Source organism: Cryptotermes secundus, unplaced genomic scaffold, assembly GCF_002891405.2.
Source record: "Cryptotermes secundus unplaced genomic scaffold, Csec_1.0 scaffold560, whole genome shotgun sequence".
NCBI classification, from domain to species: Eukaryota; Metazoa; Arthropoda; class Insecta; order Blattodea; family Kalotermitidae; genus Cryptotermes; species Cryptotermes secundus.
Genome location: NW_019729218.1, coordinates 9,020 through 29,867, shown reverse-complemented (window position 1 = coordinate 29,867; position 20,848 = coordinate 9,020). Strand labels below are relative to the sequence as shown.

The window sequence follows — 20,848 nt, the reverse complement described above, 5'->3', positions numbered from 1 at the left end:
ACTCGGACCGGATGGAGTGGATTACTTCTCTTACTTCATGTATTTTTGCGCCCGCTTTTCTCTGGTTGGCCACTATCCGGGAGATGAGGGAAAACATCTGTTCTTGGCTGGCACTCATTTCTTTTATAGTCTCACAGTCGGCAAATGCATGTATGTGCTTGTGTGTAATTAAGTCAATGAGTTATGGCCGTGCCATAGCTCAAGCGGCTAATCGCTGGCTTCCCACCGCGGAACACTGGGTTCGATCCCAGGTCTGGTCAAGTGGGATTTGTGGTGGACAAAGTAGCGCTGGGGCAGGTTTCCTCCAAGTACTTCGATTTCCCCTGCCAATCTTCATTCCACCAAATTCTCCACCATCATAATGACCCGGGGCAGGTACAATATGCCAATCAGTGACCACTATGGCAAGTGGACCCAGCTGGACTCCACGGCCCACTAAGCAAAGTCAATGAGCTGCCAAATAATGCAGTCACATTTGTAAACTTCAAAATGCAGATTTGATGCTTCAAATTCTAAATATATGCAAGTTCCTTTCAAAATGCACAGTTTTTATATAAAAAAATTGATAGGTTTCAGTCTTTTAAAACAATTTACGGCACTTGGTCAATTAACAGCTTATATCAGAAGTGCTATTTGATATCAGTAACAGTATTTCCAAACAACATGCTCCACCCCCTTTCTGGCCATGGGTCATTCTTAAACAATTAACAGTTTTACCATCATGTGCGCCACATGTGATGTTTACTGCACACAATATAGTACCTTGGTGTATACAACAGGCATCTCATTCTCACAGCAACCAGTATCTTCATATTTCACACGAAAACATACAATGTAAGAAGGCATAAGCAAGCACACATAAGCAGAAATGTCTGTATAATTTATCTTGCCTGTCAGATGACTTCCAGTAAACTCAAAGTCGTCATCCTGGTCCCAGTGCTTCAAAGAAAGATTGGTGAGGGGTGTAGCATTAGCAAATTCCAGATTTGCAAAATGCCAGTCCAAAATCTGGCGATCCCGTGATGACAGATATACATCACTAAGAGAAAATGAGAAGGGTATGCAATATTTAAATTTACATTAGAACAAATGAATGCAAGGAAGTTCAGACACTTAAAAAGAAGTGAATTGGCAGTTCATCAAGCAATACAAATATAAAGAGTGGGGAAAAAATCAGTAGTAGACATTTACCAGAACATACTGACATAAAAGTTCTATCTCATGGGATATAAAACCATGTAGCCTGTTGAAAGTCTCCTAATGTTTCAGAGGACATGTCGCCTACATCTTCATGATCAAACAATAATCTAAGCAAGACGTCAGGACAAAGCAGCCATTTAATGTGCCATTAATATAAAATTTAGCGTATAGTAATTCTGCTGTCCTAATAAGTCGTTTTCTCTTCAACGAGGACTTGACAAATGCACTGGAAATATAATATTCTTTAAAATATTTTTTTAAACAGTCTTTGCATTTATAATTACACATTAAACACCTAACATATTCAAGCATTACTGATATAGATTAATCTTCAATATTCCATTAGTTTATACAAATACAAACCTTGGTGGTGATGCTTCCAATTCTTGTAGTTTATCTTCGATTTCTCTCTGTTGTTCTGACAACTGATCCCATTCCTATAGCAGAAAATGAATAATAATCTACTTGCATTACCAAATGACCATTATATTTTATATCTTTTAAACACTGAACTACATAAAAAATGTTCTGGAAAGAGCTTACAATGTCTCCTTGCTTTCAAATGTTTCTATTAAACACACAGACTCAACTATAACGGTTTCTATCACTACCTAAATGAAAAGTACACATAAATTTAATGTAGTTTTCCCCAAATGGATGCTCCAGTTTAATTGCATATGTTTACTGAAATACATGACAATTTTCATTGTAATCCTTCTGGCTGCACTATGGCCCTGGGGTTCACTCAGCCTCTAACAGAAATGAGTACCAGGAATTAAATAAATAATTTTCCTGGGGAGTAAAGCGCGGCCGGCACATAAGGCTGACAACCTTACCGCCATCTTTGAGCCGATTGTCTAGATAATGTGGGACCCTCATCGTCTCACAACACTATAGGCCTTCATGGCCTGTTACAGGGATAGCTTTACTTTACTTTTACTTTAACTTTGATGTTACTGAACACAGCAGCCTCAGGAGAGTCAGAGTCAAAGAGAAAATATACTTAGTATGTGTAACGTTAGCATCCAAAACTATTTGTAATCATCTTTGGAAATTTTGTACTACCCCAGTGTGTTCATTGACATTAAACTTGGTTGCTGAAATTTCTTGCTTCAGTTCTTGAATTCTCCATAAATGTAAGCATATGAAAGTCCAACAAGAAAAAACTACATGGGTTGTGACCTGAACAGTAAGCTGGCCAGGACCAGTTACATCCAAAATTTGAAGCTGACCAGCACATCCATCTACTGATGAGATTAAGAAGTGTGGAGCTCCTTATCCATTCATCTCATACACTTTCATGTCACAGGACAAATTTACCCTCAATGTACAGCTTCTGATAAAGTCTCACTGAGCAAGTGGGATCATACAGTGGCACTTCTGACTTGTATTCAGGCAATGGTTTCTTTAAATCTCAGCTAGAACACAGACTATTCTGACCAACGTTTTTTGCGGTCTTAAATCAGTCCCTCTAAGCAAATGCCCGGACAGTACCTTATAAATTAGGCCATAACCATTTCCCTCCACATCTATCACAATTCACTGTTCACTTTTAACCAATCATTTGATGTTATAAGCAGCAAACTCCCCATTATCCAGCATGAATAGGGAATGGGGCCTGCACCTGCATTAGAAAAACTGAACAGTTACAGCAACATGTCGGCACTAAAGATCTTACATAGGAATCTTTTTAGGTGACACAGCAGATAGGATTGGTTCCTAGACACTATGTAACTACATAAGCTAAACAGCACTGAATAATGTGGAAATACTATCCTTAATGCTAAGTACATAACAATTTCAAAATAACTGATCAGGGTATATCCAAGGTGTATCAGAAAGTTCCTGGACTGTTGCTGCCAACTGCCTCAGTGAAAGAAGATGAGAGGGGAGGACAAAGTCAAACTTCTGCAAACCTATTACATCAGTCTGACACATGACACTGCGCTGTGAGCACACGCTGCTTTTTTGACTTCGTGTTTCATTTTGTCTGAGATGGATGGCAAAACCAAGCAATGTGTTTGCATCAAGTTTTGAGGAAAGCTCGGTAAATCCACTACCGAAACCCTTGAAATGCTTCATGAGGCTTTTGGGGAACATTTTTTAAGCTGGACAGTGGTTTTTGAATGACAATCACATTTCAAGGCTGGATGAGCGTCAGTTGAAAATGTCAAACGTTCAGGATGACCATACACCAGCAAAACAATAGAAAATATTGAAAACATTCAAGAACTCAACCACAAAGACCACTGCCAAACAATCCATGAGCTCGCAGACACCGTTTGGATTAAATATGGAGTTTGCCAGGAAATCTTAACAGAAAATTTGAACATGTGTCGCACTGACAAAAAATTTGTCACTACTATACTGCTCAGCACAGCTTTAAATTTGCTGATCCAGAGTGAGAGCAAGTTTCTTATGAATCCTTAACAAACAACTAACAGCAAAACATAATGGCTGAATCGACAGCCTAGCAATCCTCATACAGTGTAACTGTAAAATCACACAAGTGAGGTAAGTTATCACACAATACATTACTGTTTTAGTCTCTTTATTCTTCCTACTGCAGTGGGATCCAAGTATGCTTTAAGGTCAACGGAGGAGGGTTCAACACTTCTTTTAAACTGATGTACTGGAAGTTTTATTACTTTTATATGCACACAGATGCTTAAAACAACACACTTGCTTGTCATTTGCATGACTTTATGATCACCCTGTAAAACACACTTACACGGCAGGAGTTATTAAGATCCCTTAGTTTTGAACGTAAAACAAACTCTTGAGTAATGTCTCTTGGACCTTTGCTCTCACACTGTTCCTTATATTGTTTATTCAGCTCATCAATCTTCTCTCGCAGGGCTAACATCTGAAGGAAAAAAAAAGACCAATAGATTCTTACCACAATATCACTGGTTAGTGCTTATTACATTGAGCATCTTATTCAATTCAAACTGGAAAACAAACAAACATAAACTCAGAAGTACCCATCCAATACCTTGTATTTCCTCAAAATAAACTGTAAAAAGTAAAAGTGAAGCTATCCCTGTACCAGGCCGTGAAGGCCCATGTGAGACGTTAAGGGTCCCACATTATCTAGACAATTGGCTCACAGATGGCGGTAAGGTTGTCAGCCTTATACGCCGGCCATGCTTTACTTCCCAGGAAAATTATTTACAAAATAAACCATGCATTGACATAATAAAATATGTAATACGCACATAATAAAGCCTTAGTTATTGCTTGCTCCTACATGTACATTAGATCAATCTTCTACATAACCTTTAATGAACTTAAAACAATGTAGACAATAATGAACACTTTTATCTCTTAACTTACGCACAAAAGTTATTGAACTGCAAGTCACTAACAAATGAATTATTCTTAGCATTAAATTCAGTTTTTAAAATTCAAAGTATGTGACAACATACACCATGTCTGGTCTTTAAAATTTTGATAACACATGATAAAAAAATTTTATCACATACTGATCACTTTCAGCATTATGTACTATATCAGGTCTCCTAGCAACCAGTCCAGAGAGAGTGGACAGGAGGCAAAAACTGGGCAGACAAAAGTATTTTATATTGTAGAAAAAAAAAATCTTCATTTTAAAGAACTTAAGTATGAGGGTGAGAAATGAAAACCTTAAATTTGTAACAACAATTCGAAATTTCGTGCCAATATCCTCTAAGTTGGTAAGCGTGCTACAAACAGCATGCAGGATGGCCTGTAGGTTGCAGCATAGTGCAGATGCACGAACACCATCACAGCACCAGTATAAGATGGCTGCCCCCCTTGAGACTTGCACCAGGGAAGAACAGCATTCTGTTATTCAGTTTTTGTGTAGTGAAGGTGTGAAACCTATTGAAATTTATCGAAGAATGAAGTTTCAGTATGGTGATGCATGTCTGTCACAGCAGCACATGTACAAATGCAGTAGGAAGTTTGCAAATGCTGACTTCAGTGGAAGATGTTCCTCGTCTCGGTCAGGCACATCGAGTTGTGACTCCAGAGAACACTGCAGCAGTTGAAGCCATAGTGAGGGAAAACCGCCAAGTGACACTGAATGAAATTGCAGCAAGTTTAAACATTAGTCATGGTTCAGCACACCACATTGTGCATGATGTACTCCAGTTTCACAAAGTGTCTGCAAGATGGGTGCCACAGCAGCTGACTCCTGAACTGAAAGACCAACGTATTGATGCGTGTGAAGAACTTCTGCGGCACTTTGAACAAGAAGGTGTTGACTTCCTTGAGGGAATCGTTACTGGGGATGAAACCTGGGTTCACTTCCACCAACCGTAAACGAAGAGAGCGAACAAGGAATGGCGCCATTCCTCATCTCCAATACCAAAGAAGTTTCGAACACAACCATCAGCAGGGAAGATTATGCTGTCTCTCTTTTGGGACAAAAAAGCGTCATCTTGGAGCACTACACACCTAGAGGAACCACTGTCACCAGTGCATCATACTCAAATCTCCTAAAAAATCATCTTCGGCCTGCAATTAAATCAAAGCGATGTGGATTGCTGTCCACAGGTATCCTTTTGCAACATGACAATGCAAGGCCCCATACTGCCCGTACAACAGTTGTGACAATCAATGACCTGCACTTTGAATGTCTTCCTCATCCAGCATACTCACCAGACCTTGCCCCAAGTGATTTCCCAGCTTTGTACCACTAGTGCACAATAAATAATACTAAAAAATATTTAAGGTTTTCATTTTACTTGCCTATGTATATTAACATAGAAGCAATCAGCATTGTACTGTGAGAGAGAAGGAAATATAATTGTGTTTAGCTGTTGTTACTGTTGTGTTCTTCACTTTATCAACAAATCTATCCAATTTACATGTGGGAAAAGTATGTAGAAATTAGAACACCAGCAGCTCACTGACTGTTCAGTCAGCAAGGAAGTTGATTTTGTGATCACTTGGCACTCAAAAATTTATTTTTGCTTATAATACTGTTATACACATAACAAGTTGCAAATTTATTCTTTGATGGTGTCATTATTCGTTACTGATATCATCATCATCATCATCATCATCAAAATTATCATTGTTACTCTTCAGTGATTCAGTATTGAGGGGGTGGGTTTCCCCATGCATGGTGACTGATAGTCTATTGTACATCCCCCTTTTTTAATTTCTACCGTCTCCATCCCCTACCTATACTGGTGCTCGCTATCAGTCCCTTTCTGCCAGCGAGGTTTCTACCCTCTACTTGGCAGTGGTATCCAATAGTTAGTCCCTTTCTGTCAGCGAGTTAGTCCCTCCTCCGGCAGTGGTACCTAATACTTTAGCCCCTTTCTGCCAGCAAGGTTTCTACCCTCTACTTGGCAGTGGTATCTAATAATTAGTCCCTTTCTGTCAGTGAGGTCGTCCCTCCTCTGGCAGTGGTATCTAATTCTTCCCCATCTATCGGAGGCATTGGAAACTATTTGGGCGGGAAACTTTTGGCCTAATTTAGCTCAGAGGCTTCCTAGAGGCATGAGGTTCTTTTACATGCCGTAAATCAACGACACGGGACCCACGGCTTAAAGTCCCTCCCAGAGGACTTGTTCCCTGAATTTTTCCACCCTTAAAAATTCCACGACCTCCGCCGGGTTTGAACCCACATACCTTGAGTCATGAGGTGGGAACGTTACCCCTAGACTACAGAGGCTGCTATTGTTACTCTTACTTGTTTTACTAATTCCATACAGCATAGTCCTTCCTGAGAACCTGATAATCATTTAGCTGGTAAAAAACTTTTCCATCCTTTATGGAAACGTTGATACTATGTCACATTCTGGACCCTACCCTGAACCAAGGAAATGCATATCACATCCTAAATACCTATTTCTTTAGACCTGTTGTATACAAACTGCATCAGACCCATGGATGCTGAATGCTATCATCAGCATTACTGGTATTATCATCACACGGTGCTTTATAACCAGTCTGCCATACTTTGGGATGTGATTTGGCAGGTAACATCAATTAAGTAATGTTTTACAACACTGGACCTATTCCCAGCCATTCAGCAGATATGGGTGTTCTAAGATGTGCAGTAACAAATGCCTATATCTGTGAAATTTGATATATATGGCAACACTGCTGAGTACAAATATGTCTGCATTCTTTACAACACTGGCCTGCTGTACATAAAATAACAGTGACAGTTTTGTGGTTAATTACCCTCACCAAGAAAATGACAAGCCTGCAATTATGGAACCAGAAGTACCAACATTATCACACACCAATACTTACTCTGTGTTGATTAGTTTTTAATCTTTCTTGAAGAGCTATCACAGCTTTCCAATGTTGTACCTGTTTTTCTTTAACATTTTTCTCTTGTAATCTGCAAAATCAAACAATGAGTTGGATTTGAGAACTATTAATTACAACAAGAAGTTCTTATGATGCCTACTTCTGCTCAAATCTTTCAATCCATATGGTGGAGCCAGCAAAAGATACAAACTAACATCAGTGGAAAGGGTATACACCATGATGTATTACACAAAACTACCAGAAATATTCTTTGTGGTTTAAGCTTGCTTAAAAAAGGGAATAACAAAATACAAATTAGTGAAAGCCTCCCATATAAATTTCAACAAAATCTATGGAAAGATTTTTGGGACACATGGTCTACACTATTTATGGCCTTAAGCAAACTAGGGTTTACTATGTATCAGCACGCTGTACTTCAGAAAAACTTGACAATTTTTTATGGAAGTCTTTCAAAACACATTTCAATGAAGCCTGTGAAACACCTTTTGGGATATGTGGAAATATCCATTTATGGCTTCATACAGACTATCTTTGTTGTGGATCAATATGGCTGAAAACTGGCACTACCCAACAACGTTTGGTGGAAGTCTCTCACACCAATTTCAACAGTATCTATGAAATTGTTTATGGCAGACATAAAAGTTAGTTATTCCTATGATTAACTAATTAAGCACTATGCCATGAAGGAGTAAGGGGTAGTGGATGTATAGAGCCACATATTCTTGACCTCGACACTATTTATTTATGGCATACATTACGAAGTAAATCTATTCCTTACACAAACCCAGACTTTATCATTGATTAATACGGCTGAAAATCAAGATTCCTCTGCTACTTGTGGTAAAAGTCTTCCATATCAAATTTCAAATCTGTTGAACAGTTTATGGGATATAGTGAAGAATCCATTTGTAACCTTAAAAAAAACCAGGCTTTACTATGCATCAATACAGCTTCCTTCCAAATCCTTTCCAATTCATTATCATCAATAACCCCACCATTCAGTGCTATATAATCCAGATACTGACAGCACTAAATAAAACACAAAACAAGGCTATCCAGTATTTTCCTTCCGATTAGCAGTTGTCATCCACTGACTGCTGCAGCTAATGAGAATAAGATATCTAAGAAAATAATCTTGTATTTAATTTCAAGATGACAGTCACCATATGCAGTGATGACAACAGCAATGATGTGTCTCTTTGTACTGATATGGTAAACAGACACTCAATATCGGGTTACTTACTTGATGACCCATTCCAAAGCTTGTCCAAGTGAGACAGGTTTACCACCAGCATAATTGAAGTCCAGCTGATGTGACAAATAACTTGTTGCCTCTAAGAGACGGTTGAATTCTCTCTCCACCATTTCATCTTTATCCTTTGGAACCTGCACCATATGTCATCTGTATTATAAATCAATTTCTACTGATATTAAAAATAGAAATAAATAAAGCATAATAGGGAATGTAATATAAAATTAAGAGAAGGTAACAAAGGTGGTGCATAACTGAAGAAACAATAGAAGGGAATTTTGTAAGTTTTGAGGTTTTCACGGCGATGACAGTAGCAGTAGCTACTGCTCTCCGCAGCTATTCAACTGCTCTGAAGATGGAGGCGCTACGTTCCTCCGAAACGTCAGCCAAAACGAAGAATACACGGTGCCTAAACCCAGAAGACAACTTTCTTCAATAGAAGGGAAGTTCATAATACAGACATATATTCTAGAACGTGGTTATACTGAACATGTAATGTATGATAACAACATACCATACAAAAGGACTTTCAGTATCTGAAACAGTAGTGGAGTAACCAGAAACCTGGAAAATTAACCCTGTAGCTTCAGATGAAATATCCACTTTGAGCTTAGTGATACATATTTGAATACAATTACTTATCAATGAGAGTTTGCATGAAATTAGTAATGATAATGGAGTTAGAGTTGTAAACTTTGCCACATCATAAAATCTTACTGTCAAAAGTACAATGTTCCCACATCGTAACACCCATAAATTTACTTGGACATCTCCTGATGGGAAGATACACAATCAAATAGACCATATTTTGATAGACAGTAGACGGCACTCAAGTATACTTGGTGTCCGATCATTCAGGGCAGCAGATTGTGATACTGACCAATACCTGGTGGTGGCAAAGGTTAGGGAAAGACTGGCAGTGAGCAAACAAACAACACACAGAGTTCATATGGAGAGGTTCAATCTCAAGAAATTAAATGAGGTAGAGGGTAAAGAGCAGTATCGTGTTGAAATCTCAAATGGGTTCACAGCTTTGGAAAACTTGGAAAACAGACTGAAACCTGATTCAGGAGGAAATTAAGAGGAGGTTGAACTCGGGTAATGCTTGCTACCATTCAGTCAAGAACCTTTTGTCTTCTCGTCTATTGTCCAAAAACATAAAAATTAGAATATACAAAACTATAATTTTGCCTGTGGTTCTGTATGGGTGTGAAACTTGGTCTCTGACATTAAGGGACGAACATAGACTGAGGGTGTTTGAGAACAAAGTGTTGAGGAGAATATTTGGACCGAAGAGAGATGAAGTGACAGGAGGTTGGAAAAAACTGCATAATGAGGAGCTTCATAACTTGTACTCTTAAGTATAATTAGAATGATCAAGTCAAGGAGGATGAGGTGGGCAGGTCATGTAGCATGAATGGGAGAGACAAGGAATGTGTATAGGATATTGGTGAGAAGGCCAGAAGGAAAGAGACCACAGGGAAGACCAAGGCGTAGGTGGGTGGACAATATTAGAATGGATCTTTGAGAGAGAGGATAGAATGGTATGGATTGGATAGATCTGGCTCAGGATAGGGACTAGTGTGGGGCTCTTGTGAACACGATAATGAACCTTTCGGTTCCATAAAATGCTGGGAAATTCTTGAGTAGCTGCAGAATTGGCAGCTCCTCCAGAAGGGCTCAGCTCCATGAGTGAGTAAGTAAGTAAGTAAGTACTCCCACCAATCATGATTCTTTTTGTGTGAAATCAACAGACCCACAGTATAAACTTTTACTGGATATGTACTACACTCTTCCTTGAGAAATATCTTTAATGGAAGGAAGCATTATTATATTCACTTACAGTATTTCCATTTGATTCATACAAAGGACATTTCTGCCTGATCTTGTGTAGTTCCATATTGATTTGTTTGGAGAGAACAGTTACTGGATTTCCTCCCAGGCCAGTGACCACCATTGCACCAAGATCAGCAATGTAATTAGCCTTACGGAATGTAGCAATCCGACCTCCTACTCGGTCCTACAAGCAAGAACGTGGTTTTGTTATTATCAACTCTACTCATACACAAAATTCTTGACAAATTATTTAGTGGACAATAGCACCAATGGAGGACAGAGAAGGGTAAAGAAGACTCTGTCATAGGATGACCCATATTAATGGAAATACCAGTGGGTGATTATAAAATCTTACAACTAATTTTGTGCCCTTATATAATTGCAGGACAAGAATATATTTTTAGGTCTGTAAAGAATCTGCAGTAAATATAAAACTTAATAATCACAAATACTGTCATGTAGGAAATGAGTGTGGTAATTATTAAGGCATACAAATACAGAAATTGCATGTTCACTTTTTTAAATATATAAAACACAGAAAATATTGTGACCATGAAAAGAGACAATCCAGATATATGAAAGAATATGCATCTCTTAGTTAAAAATGGGTTCAAAATGAATTTTTCTGAAAAGGCATGAAACAGAATTCTCCTTGAGGTGCTGCCAGCTCATCGGCTGATCAAGAAATCCTCTGCCACTTATCCAGATTGTGTAGAGTTTAACTGAACCAAGGGTAAGTTATAATATAAAGAGCTGCTGTCATGATGAACTAAGAATTTACTCAAACAGTTCCCCATATGCATACCATGTGAAAAATAAAAATTATAAACATAATCTATTACAAACTGTTTATAATTTAATCTCACAGCATATAATGCCATGCAATATTCATATAAAGCTGAACTTGGGCCTTTATCTTTTCCAACATCCTCACCCTTGCCTCCAGCACAACTACTTCCATTCCAAACTGTTGCATTTGCTGAGCAGCTGCCAAGCCAGCAATGCCTGCTCCAATCACAATGACCTTACCATGCTTCTTTGCAGGAAGACTCTAGAATGAAACAGGAAAGAATAATATTATATTAAAGATACTACAAAAGTCATAATAACCACTTCATACATTGAAACTAAGCAACAGGGCTAGGCTTTGTATACTCTTACAGCATCAAAAGCTCACTGTAGTAGAGAGCAAGATTTCTATTTGCTGTATAATAGATTTGTCATTACACAGAATTTATTATGCTGAGTTCATCGGGGGTCAATCCCCATGGCCATGTGAACTAACACAGACTCCATGCCCATGTGCACTATCTTTATCATCACCATGGCCATAACTGTGGGGGGGTTCTTGCTCTGGAAATAAACTGAGAAATCAAGCCAAAACTTTCAGATCAGAAGGTTAGTAAATAACATTTGTTTCATGCAGATGGCTAGTAAAGAGCACTTGTAAGATAAAGTATGTCTGAGAACACTCATTTGTGAAGAATGTTATCAGAAAGCATTTTTCACACACACACATGTACAGAGCCACATAAATACACTAAAGTTATTTCATTATGGAGATGCCTGTGTGTGTGTGTGTGTGTGTACATATGAATGTATGAACTTTATGATCCGGTACACCTCTATAAGCAGTTGTTGCATTCAGGTTAGCTCCCCTTCTTCTTTAGATTCAATAGGATAAAAATTATGCTATGGGGTCACAACATGAACATAGGCCATACAAAATAGTAAAAACTTCCTAATTAATATCATGTGTGAAAAGCTATATTTCTCATGATGGGAAAATTGGTATAATCTGGGAAGAACAGCTGTGGTGTACAAGGACCAAAGGGTTACCAGATATGGAAACATTGTACCTTAAATCTCTTGAAGATGCCAAAATTAATAAAGCCATGTCTTTCAAGAAATGCATGGATTCGCATGACTAATGGTCCATCGCTGTTGTAAGGAGGTTCAATCTGAGACAGAGCATTCTCAAACAGCAACTGCTGTTTTGGGTTCTCTAGCCAAAGCTGCAACTGAAATATGTACAAAAATGAAATTACAAGAATCTGACTGAATTTAAACTGCCTTTTTAATAATATTTTAACAAACAAAATATATATATCAATAACGCCACTGAATGAACATTAAATTTCACTAATAATCCTCAATGAAACCAAAATACTAAACTACATGTACTTCATTTACATGCCTCAAGGTCCAGACATTTTCCTATGAAAAAATACTGAAACTTCAGAAAATTATGCCACCAAATATACATATCATCAAAGAAACCATAATCCATGTTCACTGCACATTAAGCTTCAAAGAAATTCCACCAATAGACATAGCAATTTTTGTAAAATAAGTGACTTTTATTAAATACCTTTGTTTTCTAGTACCATAGCATACAGAATTTGTGACTCAGGTTGCTCACATGCACTTGTACAACTAAATACAGCCTTCAACAGAATATGTTTTATACAACATTAAAAAAAAATCATTACAGAGAAAAAACTGTTGAAAGGTTTGTCTACTATCACAAATTTTTAGCGCTGCATAAAATAACATTATTGGAAAAATATTATGCAACAGGATGCACAAAAGGAAATAAAAAAATTACATGTTTTCACCAAACAAAAATTAAACCTCAATGGAGCTCTACATTTGTGAGCCCCAAAACATCAGTGATCTTGCTTAAGTCTTCAGTAGAGCATATGACCTACTCAAACCCAAAATCCAGTAATACTGACTGCTGAGGAAATTTCCAGTCACATCCATGTAAGCACAGAATATCTCAAAATTATACAGAGGCATAAGAGATAGTTTCTGAGGTGGACACATAAAAAAACAAGACAGATTACACCATCTGCACACCAAAATCCAAGTAGCTCAGTATGCAGTAGCAAGGCAGTTTAATGTGGCTGTCAACACAACACTTTATAATTAAATGAAAATGCAGTAGCAACACTTGGAATTCCAATCACTCAAGAAATTCAAAGTACACACATAAATGAAAAGGGTGACAGCAAGTTCTCTGGGACTTGCATGATGTAGCAGATAACATACTTCAAAACATGATACCACAACGAATGACCAAATTTACAGTGACCTGATGCACAGTATTACAAGACATGACTTACGCAAATGTCACATGAGAAATGTTGTCAGAAGTGTTATATTTTGGCATAACTCATTCATTCATTCATTCATTCATTCATTCATTCACTCACTCACTCACTCACTCATGGAGTTGAGCCCTTCTTGAGAAGTCACCAATTGTGCAGCTACTCAAGAGCTTCCCAGCTTTTATGGAACCCAAAGGTTCATTGCCTTGTTCAAAAGAGCCCTCCACCAGTCCCTGTCCTGAGCCAAATCAATCCAATCCATATCATTCCATTCTTCCTCTCTAAGATCCATTTTATTATTGTCCACCCACCTATGCCTTGGTCTTCCCAGTGGTCTCTCTCCTTCTGGCTCTCCCACCAATATCCTATATGCATTCCTTGTCTCCCCCATTCGTGCTACATGCTCTGCCCACCTCATCCTCCTTGACTTGATCATTCTAATTTACTCGGAGAACAGTACAAGTTATGATGCTCCTCATTATGCAGTTTTCTCCAACCTCCTGTCACTTCATCACTCTTCAGTCCAATTATCTCCTCAACACCCTGTTCTCAAACACCTTTAGTCTGTTACTCCCTTAATGTCATTACCCGAGTTCAATCTCCTCTTAATTTCCTCCTAAATCAGGTTTTAATTTGTTATTGTCGTTCCCAAATATCTAAACTGTGGCAAATTTTGAAATTATCTGTTACCTATCTTTACGTCATGATTTTGCCCTGCATTTTGGTGATGAGACAGCAACATATTTTTACATAATACTGCCTGTCTTTATTCAGCTGATTTAACTACTAGGACTCTGATAAATGTGGTATTCGAGATCGTGAACCGTCCTTTTCTGGTCTTCAGATTTATCTGCAAGTGACTGTCCTCCACCTGCACCATTCAAGGACTGTCTGAAGGTCCTACATTTTGAACTGATGATGGTAATCACCATTATGAACAGAACAGTTCTGATGCATTGAAAATCACTCTGAATGTCACAGATATAACTGTATCAGAGTGCTAACATACTGACTTCTTGTTTACAGAAATTTAACACCAAAAATTACAAATTGACATTTCAATACATAAATGTAGGTCACCTACAGATACATAAATAAAACATTACACTGATGTTCAAATTTTGACAACCAAGTGAAAAGTGACAAATAAAAGCTGAAAGCAACATGTTTTCCTTCAGTAACATTAAAGGGATTGAGTCAATGTCCATCCGGAATCAGTTGGGAAGATATAAAACATAGATGAATTAAAAATTAATTCTTCCGCATTTACATACCAGTCTGTTTCTGATGTGCAAGAATACTTTCAAAGTCTGTGGTGGTCCCTGGGCAACATCAGGGAAACCAGCAGCTTCAGTAGCTATCATCTTATCGAATGGTAATCGACTCTGAAATGCAGCTCCTTCCAAACCTAAAGAATATTAGACGACATAAAATGTTAAATTAGACACATGATATAAGGGACATATGCAGTTACAAGTACACAGTTCTCAATACACTGATCAACTGGCATGTCACTCCCTGAGCTGACAAATGGACAATAAGTTTTAATCTGAAACTTCAAAGCAACAGTGCCTGATTACTATTTTCATGTTGCTGTTGCTGTTCTTGTTATTGCTGTTGTAATTCTATGCAATTGGTCTCATAAATAAATAAAGAACTGAACTGAATTGTTGTCATTGTCCTTCTTGTCATTACTTACTTACTCATGGAGCTGAGACCTTCCTGAGGAGTGAGCAATTTTGCAGCTACTCAAGAATTTCCCAGCATTTTATGGAACCCGAAGTCTCATTACCGTGTTCACAAAAGCCCTCAACTGGTCCCTATCCTGGGCCAGATCAATCCAATCCATACCATCCCATTCTATCTCTCTAAGGTCCATTCAATTAATAATGTCCACCCAAATATGCCTTGGTCTTCCGAGTGGACTCTTTCCTTCTGCCTTTCCCACCAATATCCTATATGCATTCATCGTCTCCCCATTCGTGCTACATGCCTTGCCCATCTCATCCTCCTTGACTTGATCATTCTAATTATATTTGGAGAAGAGTACAAGTTATGAAGCTTCTCATTATGCAATTTTCTCCAATCTCCTACCACTTCATCTCTCTTCAGCCCAAATATTCTTCTCAACTGTCATTGGTTTCCAGAAATATGTTCACTCACTTTCCACCAGCAAATTAACTGAGATTGGTGACAAATTATGCTAAAAATACTTCTAGCCAAGCCTATTTTGTACTGAGCCTTTATGAAGACTAATAAGAAAATCCAGAAGTACAAAGCTCGCAATTTCACCTCCACCCAACATCAAAGATTAAGAATCAATGAAGCTATATCACCATACTTCAAACATACATTCTTAGCATGGTGCTCAGCCATAGGGTTAGCTTTAACCTACCCATTTTATGCCTGATCTGACACTTGAGTTGTATCAGGACAAACAGTATGACCTCCTTTTTCGTGTCTGTGGTCTAAGATGAAAGATGTAACAACCCACAGACTGACAATGGTATTTACAAGTATAATATGCAGCAAAACCTGTACTTTTATGTTGAATAACTTTGGCCATATTGATAGTTATTTTCACCATTCTGCAAAGCACTCTTCTTTACAAGCTGCCTCAATTAGTTACTTTATGAGGTTTAATCGTACAGTCGGATATCAAACAGAGCAGTTTAATTTACCAGTTGGGTCATCCTGCTCTGAATCTGGTTCCACTTCTTCATCCTTTTCTGCCTTTACTGCATTGACTGGAGGCGCAATCGTAGCACCAGGAGGTTGATCCGGTGGTAATGAAATTTCCTTCTTCATAGGTTCTGGAACAGAAGTCAACTTCTTTTCTGGAGTTGCAGTACCCCCAGCTTTAGACTTCTCAGATGCATCTGACACATCTTCCTCGTCCAATAGCTGACTGTATTTTTCCTCCATCTCACGATATTCGACCTTAAAATGAAGAGAACATCAGTATTAAAGGAAAACAAATTATGAAGACACAAATAAAAAGTTCAAACACAGTATCTGCAACATTATGTAAGAACAAAAGTGTGAAGCTCCATTATTCCTCCTCCTGTCTGTCATATTTTCACACCTTCCACCAGTTCTCAATTTTTCATTCCCTAATATATGTTGATCTGATATAATTTATGATACTAAACTGTTCTGTGGAACAATCAGATTGTATTAGATGTCCCCAGGGTTTCTCCAAAGCAGGAATTTAATGATGAACAATAATCTTAGAAGCCAATATCCTACTAAAAACATATCCAACTGATGAATACATTCCAAAACAATCCTCTGAGTTCAAGTCATGTTCCAAGATATATAAACCTATAATTTCACCATAATTTAACACAGGTATAAAACTCAGTACCTCATTAGTATGAAAAAATCAAGGCCAAAGACTGAAGGTATCTTTAACACAAGATCCTGAGGATGATTACTGACAACTGACAGGCAGACAAACAGACACAATAAGAAAATGAGATAAGGAACACTTTGCCCACTCTCCTGCGATTAAATAAGCGAGGCTGAAATAATGGGACATGAGGACTGAATGGAGTAAACAAAGAACTGTTGGAATTTGGCTGGTAAACTTCAGGAAATGAGACCATATAGAAGCCAAAGACAGGGATGGCAGGAACACATGAACGTTTATCATCCATGCATCACACTTCTGTGACAGCACACAGGTCCAGAAGGCCTACAAATGCACTATTTTTAATATAAACATCATTACTCCTAAATAAAACCTGGTCACCAGCAGCACAGAAGCACAAGGTTCATAACCCCTGTTCCTGGATGATAAAGGTTAAACTGGACCTCAGGGAAAGAATCACTTGGAGGAAAGACACTGAAGATGGTTGAAAGCAAAGTGCATGGACAATAATGGACCTATGCAAGATGAAAATTATGGGGAATGAAGACAATTACATGCTGCAGAACTTCACATTTTGTACTATTCACATAGGATTATGAAGAATAGGACACAGTAAGTACAATGCACAAATGAAACAAGAAATACACCACAAAGAGGTAAAAGGGAATATAGGACATGAACCTAAAGAGAGTCTTGGCATGAGAAAACTGCAGCCATCTAAGAATTAGATAGAACTGAATCAACATATGACTCAAATGCAACATTTAAAGTGACAAAGATAAATTTATTCCACAAGTAGATAATAAGCAATCAGATAAGGGAAAGTCCAAATATCAAAGAACTTGTTTGTGTGTTTGATGACAATGTAATATATACACATACAGCACTTCATATGTAGGTCATGAATAGCAACCATCCATTAATTTTTAAGTATCCAAATTAAGTGCAAACGTTTGCAAACAAATCCAGCTGCAATCATTTATTTGTCTTTAGTCAAAATCAGTAAGTTTATAACATAATTAGAACCATTCATTTCATATTATGGAAAACTAGGTACAAATAAGCTTTAACTTTTAGTTTCAAAACCGTTAGTACATCATAAATCTGCAATTCTGAAATAACCTATATCACTGCTACACAATGTGATTCCTAACCTATCAATGATCTAAAACTGAATATGCAGACAGTATCAAAACTGTCATCATATATCTTCCATGGATATCATATATAAACATGTCAACTAATGCATATAATAAATACTGCACTCAGAACTGCAGTATCTGTCTAAATTGGTGATAAATGTGTACAAATAACCAACTTATATGCACACAGTATACGTACTGAAGAATAAGCCAGTATCTGTCAGTAACGTGTTCTCACTGCAAACCGTGTTTGAACGGTCTGACACTAACAATATCGTTAAGAAAATTAAATACCTTTGCTTTCTTCCTACGGCTCATTCTCCTGCCTTCCTCACGAGTGTCAACGGTATCTCTCACTCCAACGCTCTCATTTGCCAAGCATGGACGCTCGTGTTCAAGATCTATTATGGGATAAGAAACGCCTTCTCTCTTGTCTTTTTTCAACACATTTGTGTTCATATTAACACACAAAAATACAACCAACAATATAAATATCGCACAAATAATAATGACACTCGTTAATTCTCGAAAGAAAAAATAAACGTTTTAAAATTAAGTGCTACACTACTCAAACTTTGAAATCCCACTATTTATGTCCCCACTGCCTTCTACCTCTTCCGGTTGGACCTTCACAGAGGCATAAACGTATCGCGTTGATAATGGTAGTACACAAGATCGTCACAAGAGCGCTACTGTGATGAGGTTGTTATATTTGCGAACAATATTACGAACCCTATTTTTTAAGTCACGGGCTGAAACGTGAAACATTAAAACGATAAAGCAGAGTTATATAAGATCATACCAATTGAATAAAAACAATAGAGACAAAACCACAAGTATCATGGAAGTAATTTATGATATACGTGCATTCTATCACCAGCGAAGGTTTACAACATAGACATTTTTTACTTATCTAAAAGCACAATGCTAATTATTAGTAAACGAGGATGACAGAGAAAACAGCATATAGTTATCCAACAGCCATCTTTAATCACTGACATAGTTCCGGTTTCTATCGATTTTCACCGCAATCAGGACGATCAGGACGTAGTTATATGGTTATATCACCACAGAAGTATTCTTCTGTTTATGTACGAGTACTTCCATCAGTTAACTGAAGACACTTGTGACGCAAGTGAATACTAATTACTCAATATGTAAGACTATTGTGTTCAGATGGCTGTTTAAACCTCATCTTCGTAGAATCCTTTGTCTCTGTGACATCGCGAAAAGTTCATAAAGATTGGTTAAGGCATCCACAGGAACAGACGGCATGGAGATCGCATAAGCCTACTTCCATTTTTTCAAATTAAGGGAAGTAGGCTAGAAAGAAAACATTCCTTACCCATGGCCGCCATTTCAGAATTACTGAGCTAGAGAAATAGGGACACGTCGATTCAAATGTTAAATCAAAGTCCCCGAAACCCTTGACATAACACCGAACCAGCGACGTATGACGCATAGCCCATTCTCGCACGCATACCGACGGTCTCCCTCCCCTGCGAAACAGGCCGAAATCGCAACTAATTCTACGCGAACTGATAAAAGCAACATTTTGCTGTCTCCACTGATACACTGCCTTTAAGCCAGAAAGTGATAACAAGGTGTTTAATCTGCGATCTGCTTGGCATTCGGCAAGTGAAACATTTATCAAGAGCTAAAGGATGTGTTGCATGATGAAAGAACATGCTGGGCTCTGAGCAATGCTTCATCCCTTCAGTCTTGCTTGTTTGCTGTTCCCACTAAATGAATCGGGACAGAGTTGAGATCAGATTCCAGCATCTTCGATTAAAGCGAAACATGACCAAACCTCTTTGATGAGCGTCACAAAGAGAGAGGTCGTGTAACAAACATAATTTAATTTTATGGGCGTAATTCCTGAATTCCTAAGACTGCACATATCTCTGGATCATTTACCGGAACAAGTGCACGATCCGTAACTCAGCACTGATCCAATTTTCCTTGCTCAGGGCCCCTTATTTTACAGTGTTTTCAAACAGTACACGGATATCAGCCTAATTTCTGTATCGTGCCATAATCCAAACCAATTAATTTATGGGCCATTTCATTCTTTAATGAGTGACGTGGAAAAGTTTGTATATCGAACATTTGGGGGCGTTCAGATATTTCATCTGTTAAATTAGTGGCTTGGCGCCTACGACAGCAGAAGTGCTCATGTCTGTGTAGAAGGCAACGCAGCAGGATTATCTTCAATAAAAACGCAAATAGGACTTTTGCACGATTTTAACTAAGAACTGAAATATACGGGCAACGTTTAGTATAACTTCACACCTAACGTAAACTGCCAAGAAAATCCATTCGTCCAGTAGATTGTTAAAGAGGTGATACTACAGAGTTGTTTTCGGGAGATGCACGGTTCGAATCTAGACCGCGTCACCGGTTATCTTCACTGAGGGTTTTCGTGGAATTGCAGCCACTCCAGGCAAATGTCGGGTTAATACCTCCATCACATCAGTTTCTCTCCCATCCAAATCCTTTCCACATTAAGATTCATTCATCATCCTAGTCTCGTCACTGAACTCGCCGCAAAATAACCGACAGAAGAATAAAAAGAGAGACAGTCCACCCAATGGGAGCGAAGTAGTTGCACGTGGGCAGACAACCATACACGATGCCGCTGTTTCCCGTACTTCTT

At 38.1% G+C, this 20,848-nt stretch overlaps 1 protein-coding gene across 1 annotated transcript; it reads right to left on the bottom strand.

Moving 5' to 3' along the window:
• Positions 1–435: 435 nt before the first annotated feature.
• LOC111865515 (lysine-specific histone demethylase 1A) lies at positions 436–18,808 on the bottom strand. The gene is made up of 12 exons (XM_023853610.2): positions 18,487–18,808; positions 16,359–16,617; positions 14,952–15,085; positions 12,424–12,585; positions 11,499–11,615; positions 10,572–10,748; positions 8,720–8,862; positions 7,456–7,546; positions 3,932–4,066; positions 1,564–1,637; positions 763–1,039; positions 436–453 (listed from the first exon to the last, which is right to left on the bottom strand). The coding sequence occupies exons 1-12, from the start codon at positions 18,649–18,651 to the stop codon at positions 436–438; spliced, it is 1,752 nt and encodes a 583-aa protein (XP_023709378.1). The 5' UTR covers positions 18,652–18,808.
• Positions 18,809–20,848: the final 2,040 nt, after the last annotated feature.

Bases quoted from the DNA above. Each gene is read 5' to 3' on its own strand.
- LOC111865515 (XM_023853610.2), bottom strand. From the start codon at position 18,651: ATGAACACAAATGTGTTGAAAAAAGACAAGAGAGAAGGCGTTTCTTAT. The intron at 16,618-18,486 runs GTATTTAATTTT...CTTCATTTTAAG, and splicing joins GCCGTAGGAAGAAAGCAAAG to GTCGAATATCGTGAGATGGA. The intron at 11,616-12,423 runs GTACAATGTTTC...GTTTCATTCTAG, and splicing joins GCATCTTCAAGAGATTTAAG to AGTCTTCCTGCAAAGAAGCA.